General features: G+C 38.0%; 1 protein-coding gene across 4 annotated transcripts in view; it reads left to right on the top strand.

Moving 5' to 3' along the window:
• Nucleotides 1-13,843, top strand: part of PTPRO (protein tyrosine phosphatase receptor type O) — a 153,445-nt gene that overhangs the window by 126,003 nt on the left and 13,599 nt on the right. For all 4 annotated transcript variants that reach the window (XM_051618387.1, XM_051618404.1, XM_051618395.1 and 1 more), the window contains 7 exons: nt 45-177; nt 1,486-1,606; nt 3,798-3,866; nt 7,419-7,502; nt 10,689-10,724; nt 12,249-12,330; nt 13,368-13,458. In XM_051618387.1, the coding sequence (XP_051474347.1) occupies nt 45-177; nt 1,486-1,606; nt 3,798-3,866; nt 7,419-7,502; nt 10,689-10,724; nt 12,249-12,330; nt 13,368-13,458 (616 nt within the window). The remainder of the gene's footprint in view (nt 1-44; nt 178-1,485; nt 1,607-3,797; nt 3,867-7,418; nt 7,503-10,688; nt 10,725-12,248; nt 12,331-13,367; nt 13,459-13,843) is intronic.

Below are 13,843 nucleotides of genomic sequence, written 5' to 3'. Positions count from 1 at the left end.
TACAGAAGAGGCAAATTTCTGTGTGTTTTTCCCCATGTCTGCAGGAACCTGTCACTGTCTCTTCACACGTAGTGACCATTTCCAGCCTAACCCCTGCCACTTCCTACAACTGCAGTGTGACCACCTTCAGCCACAATAGCCCCAGCATCCCTACTTTCATAGCAGTTTCCACCATGGGTAAGCAGCACTTCCCTGTTTTCCTCTTCCTCCTCTTGCTACATCATCTGTTTCTGTTTGCTTTCTGTAGCTGCTATCAGTAATGCTAGCACCAAGGGTCATTTGTGTCATGGAAAGGCTGCCAGATGTGGATGGGAAGGGGAAACAGCTTCAAAAAGAAAAATCCCTGATTGTGGATTGACTAGGAAAAACATAAACTAGAGGGTCATTTCTCTACAGGGTTTTAGAAATCAAGCACCTGGTTTGTGGTATGAAGGCTGAACATCAGGGTACTGCTTGATGACATTTATGGAGAAAAATGCCTTCTCCGCCAAGTCCAAACAAGAGGGGAACAAGATCTATAAGCTGCTAAGGCAAAAAAAAATTTCTGCTTTCAGTGAGGAAGTGAAGATAGGATGAGAGATAAGAAGGGCCACTGTAGGATCTTTAGCAGTCACACCCCAAAGAGATAGTTCCTGATGGAGGCTCCCTGGGCACATCATGAAGCCTGGCTCTTTACTGACTCCGAAGAAAGAATATCAGTGTTGAACTGCCCAGAGCACTGGACTTTCCTTTAAAATCTCCCCTTCAGAATGATCAGTGTCCTGTACCTTATACACCACTCCATGCTGCGGTTCTGATACTTAGCTTAAAACTGTTCATGATTTTTAATCTAAAAAATGCTTCTTTAGACAACTGTGGATGTACAGTTATTCTGAGCAAGTAGAGAGAGTTTCTTATATAATGAGCAGAACAGGGTATGTGATCTCATAGTAATAGAGTTGATAAGCATGTGATATGGAAAAAAAAAATAATCAAGGTTTTGTTATTGAGATTTGATACCAGCTCTTAATTAAAACAGAATGTTTTGTTAAGGTTTATTTGCCAAAGTAAATAAATCAGTTTCAACTCAGTATGTTACAGAGCCTCAGCCTATTATTTTGCTTTTGGGTCAGAGAAGGTGTTGATTATTGTTTGAAGAACCTCAGAGTCAAAATAGGCTTTGGAGACACAGATGATGCTGAATATCTGTATTTTATATTGTGTTCACTCTTGTGTTATGAATGTTGGTTAGAAAGGGAATAAAAATCATAGGAACATGCCAAAGTTTAACAAAATGCCAGAGTGAAGTCATATCCCCACAGAAAGTTTTTAAGAGCAATAACTTACCAAAACACTTTATCTCTGGTCATGTACTTTTCTCTTTCTAAAAGTCCAGGCTGATTGAGATCAGAAAAATAACACTATCAAAATTCAGGAGAAAAAAGAAAACACAAACTTTCAGCACTTCTGACTCAAATAACCAAGAGCCCTTATTTGTATGTACAGTCACAGAGATGAATCCCAATGTAGTGGTAATCTCCGTGTTAGCCATCCTAAGTATCCTTCTGATTGGACTGCTGCTGGTGACTCTTGTTGTACTCAGAAGAAAACATCTACAAATGGCCAGGTATGTCCAGATTTATGCTAATTTCAAACATCTCAGATGATACAAACACAGCATGACAATATTTGTAATTGAGGATGCTTGTGTGCATGAATTATGCTTGAGATGCTTGTGAACAGGATACCTTCAAAATAGTTGTCCTGCTGCTGTCTAGAAATATGTCTTCTCCATCTACCTACTTTCATACTTGACCTGAGTTATAAGCTTCAAGTTGTGTCTTATTTTGAGCTTTGCAAGACTGGGTCCATAAGGGGAGCAATCCCGTATTACTAAAGGGTTGTGTCAGGAACCTAAAGGACAATTAGGATCTGAGGCAGCTGGGCATGAGCAGGATATCAAGATGCTTTGCAAATCTTTCATATAGAATCATAGAGGTTGTAAGAGAACTCTGAAGCCAAACTGCCAGAACAAGGAAGGGTGTACCCAGGGCTCTGTGAACCTCTCTCTAGAGCACATGCCAGTTGCCCCCAAATTCTGGTCTTGCAGTTGTCCACATTTTGCACTGATATGGGTTTCCTTCCCATGGGAACTGCAGCATGGGATAGAGCATATGCGCTCATGTAGATTTTGCCTTTCTACACAGTCAAGATGCAGCCAGACTGAGATCCACAAATCCAGAAGGGATCTCAGGTTCTGCTATTTGTGTATATCATTAAGGATCCTCATTTGTTCTATTATACAAAGGATGGGAAAATCACCCTGTAGGAGTAAACCTTTTTTCAGAACCTGGTCTGCCTTAGCTGTCTGTGCCAATCATTTCTACCTGAATATTGAAATTAAATTTCCTTTTGCTGGAGGTCTTACCTGTAACAGTTCACTTTCATGTGAGTTACGTTATGGCCTGAGTGAACTGTGGAGAGTTCTCCAAACCTTCTACATGTGGCTCACCTCCTAGTTTTGGAGGAGTCTTGGAGGCTTCATCCTTTTATAATCTATGTAATCTGTTTTATATTAATTTACTCTCCCGCGTCAAGCAAGGAAATTATCTAATGTAAAAAACTTATATGAAGAATCTTACACTAGCACAATACTAGCTACCCAGCAGACACTGCATTTTATGTGTTGTGTCTTGGCTATGTATTCCAGGCAACAGATGACCATATCACACATATTTTGCAGGCTGTCTCTTTCAGCGAACATGATGTGGTTTGTTCCTTTTACATGTAACTGGTTCTGTGAAAATCCTGTGAAAATTAGTTGTCTTTCTTATTTAATTACTGTGCAGGCAACCCAAAGCTTTTTCTTTTTCTCTTCATGGCTGCTTCTAGCCACAGAAGAAAAAAGTCCCAGGAGGAGACTGAAAAAGTAAATCCAATGAGAAGCTGCAAGGAATTGTTTGCTTAAATCACGAAAGCAAAAATAGTTAAGTCAGTTTATTAATCGTAGCTGAAAACAATGGACTTGTGATAAGTTCCTTGTAATGTTATTCAGGAAATTCAGTGTTGTTTCAAAATTATGTTGCGAACTCAAAATTACCATGCTCATGTCAAATAGAGATAATTAGACATCTTCTCCTTACAGTTGGGACAGTGAATATTTAGTATAGAAAGATAGATATTTAGCACGTGTACTGAGACTAGCAACTAGCTAGGGCCAGAAAGCCCAAATCTGAATTGAAGATGTAGTCTATTTGATATATTTAGAATAAGAAAATCATAGAATGTATTGTGTTGGAAGGGACCTCTAAAGGTCATCTAGTCCAAACCCCCAAGCAGGGACATCTCCAACAGGTTGCTCAGTGCCCCATCAAGCCTGACCTTGAATGTCTCCAGGGTTGGGGCCTCCACTGCCTCTCTAGGCAATGCGTTCCAGTGATCCACCACCCTCTTATTAAAGAACTTTTTCCTAAAGTCCAACTTAAATCTACCTTACTTTAGCTTAAAACCATTAAGCGTGTCCTATCATTACATGCCTTTGTGAACAGGTCTTCCTCAGTCATATTTATTAGCAACTTGTCCTTTATTTCTCTCTTTAAGCATTATTAGGAAGCCTGATCTCAGGTGAACGTTTATTGGTTTTGGACAACAATGTGAAGAGATTTCAGTTGTGTTTATCACAGATTATCTCAGACATAGTCACAGGTGTGAGTGTTCAACACTTCACAACTGGGAGAGTTCTTTGTTACATGAAAATCATTATGAGCCTTGTGAATCCAAACATTGTAACTTTGTACCCAATGGTCTTCCTGAAACAGGGAGTGTGGGGCTGGAACCTTTGTCAATTTTGCATCTTTAGAGAGAGATGGAAAGCTTCCCTATAATTGGTAAGTGTTTGAAGCAAAGCTTTTAATTATGTTTTTTCCCATCTCAGCAAATATGATGTTTAGTCTTAAGTGCTTATTTTTTATGTCATCACTGTTCCTTTTTAAGATAAAACTACTATACCTGTTACTTTAGTATTTTATTTCTCCAACGATGACCAAAGACTATATGCTCTGTCACCTGATATTTTTAGTTGGGATGATGTATGTACATGCCAACCAAGTTGCATAAAGGTGCTTTGGGCATTGTTGTTTTTTAATTTTTTTCCCCTTTCTTACAGACATATTTCCTAAAATAACTAAAGTGTAGAAATTTGATCTATAAATCCATTCGCACTTTCCACTTCCAGAGATGTATTTCCATCCAAGAGTAAGCTTGCCTGTAGACCAATTAGCAACGGTCTTCATGCAGTGCCATTAATTATTTTTTCCTTGCATTGCAAGACAGGGACAAGCCAACTCAAATATTTGCTGCAACTTAATGTTCAGTGCTGTTGGAGAAAAACACAATTATGTTAGTCTAGAAAGCCATCTGCAGGAATTGGAGGCACTGACTATGGACTCCAAACCATCACTGATACCATCAGCCAGAGAAAAGTAGTTTAGCAAAGAAAGTCTATAGGATTAGCTTTTACAGAAGCAAAAGGGCTTTGAGAGCTACCTGACTGGGACCAGTGTGGTCATATTCATTCCTATCTTGATAATCCAATGAGTGCTAATGACTGACCCAAGGTTTCCTGTTTTGTTATTAGCAGTATCTGCAGAAATCTCTTATCTTCCCCTGGAAGTCACAAATGCGGGTATTTAAAAGCATACTGTCAGCCCCATGCCAATATGTAGGAAAAGTAAAATATGCACCTTGGTTTTACACCCATGGTCAGCTTTGTTGACAGCTAAGAAGTTGGAAAGAGGAGTTGGTGTGCAGGGAAGTACTTCCATGATCTTGTGGGACACAGCGTGGCAGCAAGAACAGGATTAAATGGATTCATGCAGCACCACAACAAGCCTTTTGCTAATAAGCATGCAAACTGAACTAACAAGACCAGCAAAACTTGTCAATACTCACTGCACTGTTAATTAACTGTATACTAAATGAGCTTCACTTGCTCAGTTTAGCTTTAATAGGAGCCAGCTGTATGCAATACAAACTAATCTCTCTTTCAGCTTCTCTTGCTTGGACTATATTAATGGTAAAGGTGGCAGAAGCTCAAACACAGATATTAATTAAATATCCAAACTTGAATCAAATGATTAAACTAGTAACAGATGTTATTAAAATCATAAAAGGCTATTTTGTGGGAAGTGGAATTAATTCATAGGTTTGGATGTAAAAGTTAAGGTTCTTGTTGCTTGATTTAGTATATGTGTGTGTATATGTGTATATATGCATATATGTATACATACATAAATTATGTTATAAAAATATAAATTAGGAAAAATATTCCTACTTAATAACTCCAAAAATGTTGGTAACCAAAGGCAGCATGCCCTAACCTTATGGTTCTGAGTTCTCTGAGAGTTAGTAAAGGTATCTTGTTTTCGTGTGCCTCTGTTGTCTAATGTCAAGACCAGATTCACTGTCCATCCAGGCAGCCGCATGGAAAATATGGCCCTAAAGACAGGTAGAAGAATTAAGAAACCAAATTTGCTTGGGATCATTCCAGGGATCTAGTCAGGGAGCTATGAGCATATCCACTGATTCCTAAGGAAACCTCAGCTCATCGGAATTTTCAGAATTTGAGCCATCTATGCATTTCTTTCTTTTAATTAAATAGTTCAGTACACCTGAGCAGTAGGTGAAAGACTGTACAATTCCAGGAATTACTAGGCAATTACATGTTTTTCATCTGTAGAATAAAATAAACTGTTTTCAATGTCAAAGTCCCTAATCTGTGAACAATACAAGTAGATCTGCAAGCACATTAGTCTGTGATTTGATAAGGTGTGGAAGTTTCTGATGATGATTTGATGGTGACAGAAGACCCAGGCTTGAATAATTCCTTCTGCTTCTGTAGTCAAGAGGAAGTAAAAACCTCAATTGAAATTTCCCAAAGGAAAGAGGAGCATTCCAGCAACATCATCACTTTTCTAAGCCTAATGAGAACCTCTCTGTGGCACCAGAAATCTGCTTATGAAAAACTAAATTTAATCCTCAGTCCAGTCCCATAGAAACCCTAGTGATGGGTAAGCCCTAAGACTCTGATGCTACAACCACTATGGCAGATGCTTAACTAGAAAGGGCTCTTTTTCTTCTGGCTGATCCACACAATCCTAACCAATGCCTGGGGAAGGTCCCCCTGCAGAAACTGCCCTGCCCGTTTTTCTTCAGCAGCAAAACTGCTTTGAAGCATAACCTGAAGTTTTCACTGCCTGGGCAGAAGGATTAAGGTTAAAGATTATTACATTTGATGTGACTTGTTTATCAGGGAAAACACAATATCTGCCAATTTCATAGGATCCAAGAGTACTGAAAAAGGAAATTGCACTTTGTTGTTCCTCTTCAGAACATCTCTAGAAGGATGGTGCTGCTTTTAGGACAGCAGATTTTTTAATGGGGAAAAAACACACTTGAGGGTGTATTTGGCAAAAAAATCCTACTAGTGGGGCATTTTTTATTTAAGTTTCATCAGTTTTTCACTTTTTGCAAAGCATTTGTATCCCACCCTGCCAATAGCTAGATTAGGCTTGAGTGGGTTTCCTGGATTATAGCATAGAATATGTATTATATTTTATATATTTCTTAAAATATATATCTATATTATAGCAGAATCTGGTAAACAGGTTGCAAATACAGAAGTTTAGAGTTATTTTGTACTCAAATTTCCTTTAGTCACAATGAAATCTGCTGTGAATAGTTATTCATAGAAACCACATTTAGAAGCTCAAAGATTTGCTGGAAAACTAAGACAGAATTTAAAACACTTAAAAATGTGACTCTGCAAAATGTTATATGGCTGTTCAGAAATCTAACTCAGGAGAGAGTATTTAGAAATATTGGAATGATCTGAATTTCTCTCCAATACAAATGTTCTGATGTCCACAGGATCAGTTGCATGAACAAATGAGGGACATTATCATAGTCATACATGGTAAAAGCAAACTATGTCTGTCCTGAAATATTTCAAAACATCAGAAAATACACTTACCAGTATCTATGTAATGGCCATAGACCTCTAGACCTCTGGATGAGATTTTCAAACATATTTTACTCTAGGAAAATCTGCCAGTTTATCAATTAACAGGCCTGAACCAATACCATACAACACATTTCTGTTGATCATATAAAATTTTATTTTGCTATCTGAAAATCTAAACACATTTTTGTTGATCATATGAAATTTTATTTTGCATGTCTGAAAATCACACACAAGGTGTCAGATTGAGGAATAAAAATTCTATGGATGCTAATAATATTCTAGCGAAATAAGTAAGAGGAAACATTTATCAGTTTAGCTGATTTTTAAAATAGAATGTGCTGATCTCCTGATTTTTGTTTGTCTTACTAACTCTCCTCACTTTTTCATCTTTATGTATGTTATTTATTAATGCTCACAGGCGTAGAAGTGTATTTGCTTTCCTAACTCTGCTACCCTCATGCCTTTGGACTGATTATCTTTTGGCATTTTATATTAATCCTTGGTAAGTGATTTACTTGTTTTTCCATATGCAATGAGTAAAGAATGTTGATTTCTATTACATGAAAAATGTGTGATACCTTTGTTTTCAAATGGGTCAAAGCTTTTGAATATCCAATTTTCTTGTACTAGAACGTGGATTGGAGAGGATGTGGGTATCAAAGTATATTGCTACCCTGCTTCATCTAGTTTGTTTATGCTCCAACCCATTTTGGTATTAAAAAGCTAATCTTACAGTGGTCATAATATTCATCTCATTGCTCTCTTTGCAATTTTTGCCACCTCATTGTAAGTCCTGGCTTCTTCTGTCACAGTTATTCATCTGCTTATTGCCTGGCATTGCCTGTGCCTGCTGCTGCTGCTTTTCTATTACTAAAATTGCTTGATCGTGCCTCACCTGTTTGGTGTGTGATGTCAAACATCTTAGCTTTTAGAAATGCAGTTGCTGTCTCCTGACATCAGTAAATGAGAATCAATACAATCTAGCAGTCCCAAAGTGTAAAAATGGGGTCCCTGTGTGTGTCTCTGTGCATGGTGTGTATATTTAGTAGTCTAGTCTGTAAATAATTTATGAAGACGTAGTAAACGACTGTTTTTTTAAAAAATACCTAACCAATAAAGCCCCATAGTCTGTCTAGAACAAGAACTGTTTTACAAACTATTAACAAATTATTTTAATTTATTGTGATCTAAAGATACTTAATCTATATAAAAGAAACTTAAGTTCCTGATAGTCTTAAGTCCAAGGTATAGTGACTTACATAAATCTGGTACTGAAGTTAAGATTTACTTTTGACCAGACATCTTCCCTGGTGTTACCACACAGCATTGAAGTCCTGGCAGGCAGCCATCAAAATCTTCAGCATATGGATTTCTGAGACTGGTTTTCCTTGGTCACATTGGGTCTGTAGAAAAACCCACCTAAATTATCAGTGGGCCCAGAAATCAGTGCATTTGCATAACTAAAGAAAGGTCTCTTTCTTCTCCCATGACAATAAAAGCACGTTCTCCATGCACAACTAACTAAAGAGCAGATGGAAATCTTCCACATCTCTCCAAGGCTAATATCATATTGACTTGTAACTTGTCCTATAAAAACTCAACTACCAGATCTGCACACTGATGGAGTATCAGGCAAGCAGTTTGTTATCGTGAAGGTCACACTGACCTTCTCTCAACTCTCTAATAATCCAGAAGCCCAAGGTAGCCACTGTCAATGGCACTGCTTCCAGAACAGTCATAATTTTCTTTTGCCTCTCTGCCACTTTTTGTTTAATATGCATTAATATGCATTTACTCACCTTTCCAGGTGTGTATCTGTCCTCAGAGGTTTCCTCTTCAATCAAGCTACCTAGTTTAGTCTAGATGATGCTTAAAGGAGCTGAAGTTGAATGAGATGAGATTAATCCCTCTCTTTCTATTTTAATTTGAAGTGTAAATGGAAGAATAGATGAAACACGAGCTAATATTTCACTTGTCTTTGTTTTGCACACAAATTGTTTCAAAACATTTATGAACATTCAGGTAACAATTGTGATACTAAGAAACAAAGGCCTCTTGAGAATATCAAAGCACAAAAAATAGTTGCTGAGAAATGGATTTCAATAATTTGGTTTATTGCCTCTTGAAGTGTTCCTTTCATAAGCGTTCTTAGAAGCCATGAACAGCATTTAGACGTTTTCCTTTGAAATTAATTCAAATGTGCCCAACATTAAAAGGTTTTCCACAGTAACAGGGAACAGAAATGTGTTGAATAACTTAGAAAAAATAATTTTCAGATTTTGTTGGAAAAAATCTATGAAAATGCAGAATAAATACTACTAGGCTATGTGTATAGTATGCATTAATGTGCAGATACTATATAGATAGTATCTATAGATAATGTGGTGGGCTGAAGAGGTTTATTAATATTTACAAAGTAAATCTGCCCATTAGTACCTTAACAAGGTAAAAAAAAAATTGCTGCAGATTGTGGCTGCTCCAAAAAACTGAACATTTTGTTAAACTTAATTTTGGAAACAAATAATTTTTTTTTTTTACTTCTAAATTTAAGCAGGGTGAATAAAAATACTCCACTTGTTAACATTTCTTTCTGTATATTTTCATTGTTTTGAAATTAAAAGTCTTCACCTTTAATTTACTAATGGAAGCTGTGGCCTAGGTTATCTAAAAATCATTTTAATATCATCATGATATTAAAAATAACAATTATAATGGGATGAATAAACAGATATTATTTAATGCTCAGGAAAAAAAAAAAAAAAGACACCAAATTCCTTTCTGAGTAAGCAAGAATCTATTTGTGCTCTGTGGCTGGTTTAATAGGGGTTCAGTGTTTTCAGACCTCTAGCCAAATTGTTCCAGGGTGCTCACTTTGTGCATCTAATCTGATTGATCACTGAACTTTTTTATGGCAACAGCAAAATGAACACACACACACACTCCCTCCAAAAACCCCACATGGTTGTAGTATAGTTCCTAAGTCCATACGTTACGGGTTATACTGCTTAACACGCTTGCTCCCAACTGACCCTCGTGAATTATATCACTTATAAATCATACACAGTGTCTTACCTGACTGGCATAATTATCTCTAGCTGTTCAAAGTAAATTAAAATTATCTAAGGTTTTAGCTCAAGTTCCACTAAAGTCAGTAGATTATTTGCAGTTGTCTTCATTGATATCATAATCAGGTTATGAAATGGGTGGGAAAGAGCGTTCAGGCCCTTTCCTTTTTTTTTTCTTCACTCTTCCTTGAATTTGCAGATCTTCAACCAACAGTTGCTTCTCATTCCCAATTGCTCTTTAGTGTTGGCATCCAGGTTCCCAGACCATTACAGCCAGAGCAGAGGAGCCCCTGTGGAGGGCACTATGGTGCCCCATCCCCTGCTGGGCTCAGGCTCCAGGGACTCAGCTGTGGCCCACCTTAAGCCAACAGTACTGCTGGGTGAGGATTTGTAGAGGACCCATTGCTTGTGTTGGGCACAGGTTTTCCCTTTCACTCATGGGTCACTCTCAGAGCCACAGAGTGGAAAATGCATCCCAGTGTTGATGTCCAAGATGTTATCAGCAATCTTAACCTGAGTATGATGGTGACCAGAAAAGTTATGTTCTTAAATCAGTACTAACTTTGAATAAAACCTATATAATAGTCTTTTGATGAATGAAAAACACTTATCTTTTTTTACAGGAGTAAAAATGGATTAAAGAAGAGAAAGCTGACCAAGTATGTAACTTCTTTGCTATTTAAAGTAATATAAAAATGTATCACCTTAAATTAAACATGCATTATAGAGTAGATGGTACAGTGATATTGCAGTTACAGATGCAGAAAACTTCTTGGTAAACATGTTTTGAGAGAGATTCCCGAAGGCAGAAAATAATCAATAATTGGACAAAAGCAATTCTTCTCAACAGATAGGTTGTGGTAAAACAGCTCTGTACTATAGAAAATTAGTCATCTGGGAAAAGATAAATTATCCAACTTAGTGATTCCAACAGAGCTTATCCTTAGTTAAAAATTACAAACGGTGAGAAACTGGGATGCATTTGTTTGTAGTGATATTTCCCTCTTGACATGAGGCTCTCATTACGGTTGTTGCTAGAACATTAGATCATTAATGCTAATGGGTAAACAGGAGTAATTAAATGGTGATAAGACAGGTTCCTTTGGGCATATTGCCTTAAAGTAAATGAAAAGATTACTGTGTACATGCTTCGGTAGCTTGTAAATTAGAGCATGATAATTAGGTGAGGGAAGCTGTTTACCTGCATTTCGTTATTCAGTGTTAGCTTAATTATTTCTCCGTTACGTTCAGAGGCTGTGCCTGTACTAACAAATAAACCCTCACCTGGCAAATAAGGTGTTTAAAATGTCAAGAGTTGCTAAATCAAGGCTCATTTATACCTGATGAAGCTCTGCAAGAATTTGTATGGTTATATGCCACTTTTTCTTAGCCACCGTGTCCTGGGAGGAGAATTTCACCTCTAATGATGAATGTGTATAGTTCTCAAAGCCAACAGACAAAGCAGTCATGGCAGTGTCATCCAAAATGCTTTTTTTAGGGGAAATTTTGTTGTGGACCTGCCAGAAAAAATCAAAACATAATTAAGAAACCTATTTTTCTGCAATAGCAAACCTCAGATGAGTTTTCAGTGTATCTCTGTCAGATGTGAAAATGTCTGAGAGCAACATTTTACATGGCACAAGAGGGAACTTAAGAGCAACAGCAGCTGCCCTGGTGCCAGAAGCATGCTGGTGGGATGGTACTTAGAGTGAGTCTACAATTGGGTGCTGGATCACTGCTTACCATGGTCCCACCTGTGCCTTGGGGACATAGCCACCTGCAAAAGCAGTTCAAGTGCCATGGAATTGTAAGAAGGGTGCGTGGGCCATTCCCCTCACCTCAGACTGGTGGTTGCCCTCGGGTGGGACAACTCCAAGGCCCCAAAACCAGGCTGCTTATCATCATTAGCACATGCAGCATTGAGTTCACCCAGAGGGACCAGGACCTCTCTCTCAGCCTCTCCTTCTGCTGCTGTTACAGTGTGATACAGGTAATGAGCAATATGCCCACCATTTGGTGGCACTGAACCACAAGATATTTTTTTCTCTTTATTGTGTCTTTCTACCATTAACAGTTGCAAATACAAATTCATGACTTGATAGTATTCTGAAGGAAGGTAGAAATAAAATATACTGAAATAGTTGTGGGTTTTTTTGTAATTTCTGTGTGTTTCTCCTTTAAAGCCCTGTCCAGTTGGATGATTTTGATGGATACATCAAAGATATGGCCAAAGATTCAGATTATAAATTTTCTCTGCAATTTGAGGTAAGTCTGTGGGGACTGTCCTGTCCTAGCTGCTATGCCTAGATCAGCTATTTAGGTTTGTGTGGCATTTTCCTGTGCTCTGTGTTGTTTAATGTGTGCTGTTGCTAGGTGGGTCAGCTTCACTTCCAGTTCTGCAGAATTTAAAAGTGGGCCTTGGTATCATTAAGACTGCATTTAGTAGTCTTGAGTTGAGTGACTCATGACTTCAGATTAAAGATAATTGTCAGACTGACACACTTCCTTTAAGTTTAGGACATGCTGGCAGCCTGAATTGAATTCAGGATTTTAATGTCTTTATTTTACCTATTTAATGCCCTTCATTTGAAAGGAAGCATTGGAATGAGAAAGTAACATAAAAAAAATTCTGTTTAAGAGTACAGATATTTCTCTAAGACCTGTCCAGGTACATTCTCTTATTTACCCAGAATTTAAAGTCAGTTTAATAGTATAAAACTAAAAATCTCCTATCCTGGGGCTAGCTCCCAAAGATTTAAACATGGAAAGGGGTTTGGGAGGACTGTCAGCATGTTACCCCCATTCTGAGTGGCTGATATGTTCCCTTCCTGCCACTGGAAAGGCCTCTGATGAATCGTATGTTAGATGTAGCTGCTGAAGTTAATTACTAGAAAGATCTTCCAAGCATTCCCTAGTATCAAGATTAAAAGCCACTTGAGAATTTGAAGAAAACCCTTTAAGTGGGGTAGATGACCACCACAGAAATAACTTATCAAGCCCCTGGTTTGTCACTATTTTGGCTAATAAAGTGTGGGTGGAGACGAGGAGTCTGCAGTCACAGCCTTGGCCATCAGCCGTGCGTTGGCAGCATCAGCAGGAGGGACTACGTCATTGCTCTCTAGCTGTTTGGAGCCAAACTCAGAAGCATCAGATACGTAAAGTCAGTGTAATCCCACTGTCAGTTTACAAAGTGATTTATGAACATTTTCAGCCTGGTATCCACCACAAGTAATCACTTCACAAAGAGTTATTTTTGAGTGTTTGTGAGTTTGACCTTGGTGTTTCTCTTTCTGTTACCTCAGGAGCTAAAATTGATTGGGCTTGACATACCCCACTTTGCTGCTGATCTTCCCATGAATCGCTGTAAAAATCGCTACACAAACATTTTGCCATGTAAGTAAAATACTTACAGGCTCCTGCTAAAGTCCCTCAAAAGGGAAAGAAGAGTTTTAGTAAGAGATTTTGAGAATCAGGACATATTTTCTGACTGATGAAAGCCTGTTCTAAAACCTGCCCTTGGAGTGAACCAGACAATAGATGTTGGGGTTTTTTTAGCTTTGAAGAGGCATAGCTTTCTGAGGATGTTTATCAAGGCAGGAGTTTGAAGGTGAGACACAGAAAGTTGTTTCTACTACGGAGTAGTGTTACTATATTCTTCTTGCAATTTTAATGAGACCTAAGGGAGTCCAAAGGGATGGCAGTTGGAGGGTGTATTTTCCAGAACAGTAATGATGTTGCATCCATGTAGTGTTTACTGAAGAAAACATTGCTCTCTGTT

This window comes from Apus apus, chromosome 1 (assembly GCF_020740795.1).
Source record: "Apus apus isolate bApuApu2 chromosome 1, bApuApu2.pri.cur, whole genome shotgun sequence".
Taxonomy (NCBI): Eukaryota; Metazoa; Chordata; class Aves; order Apodiformes; family Apodidae; genus Apus; species Apus apus.
Note: the sequence above shows the minus strand (reverse complement) of the source record. Positions and strands in the feature narration are given on the sequence as shown.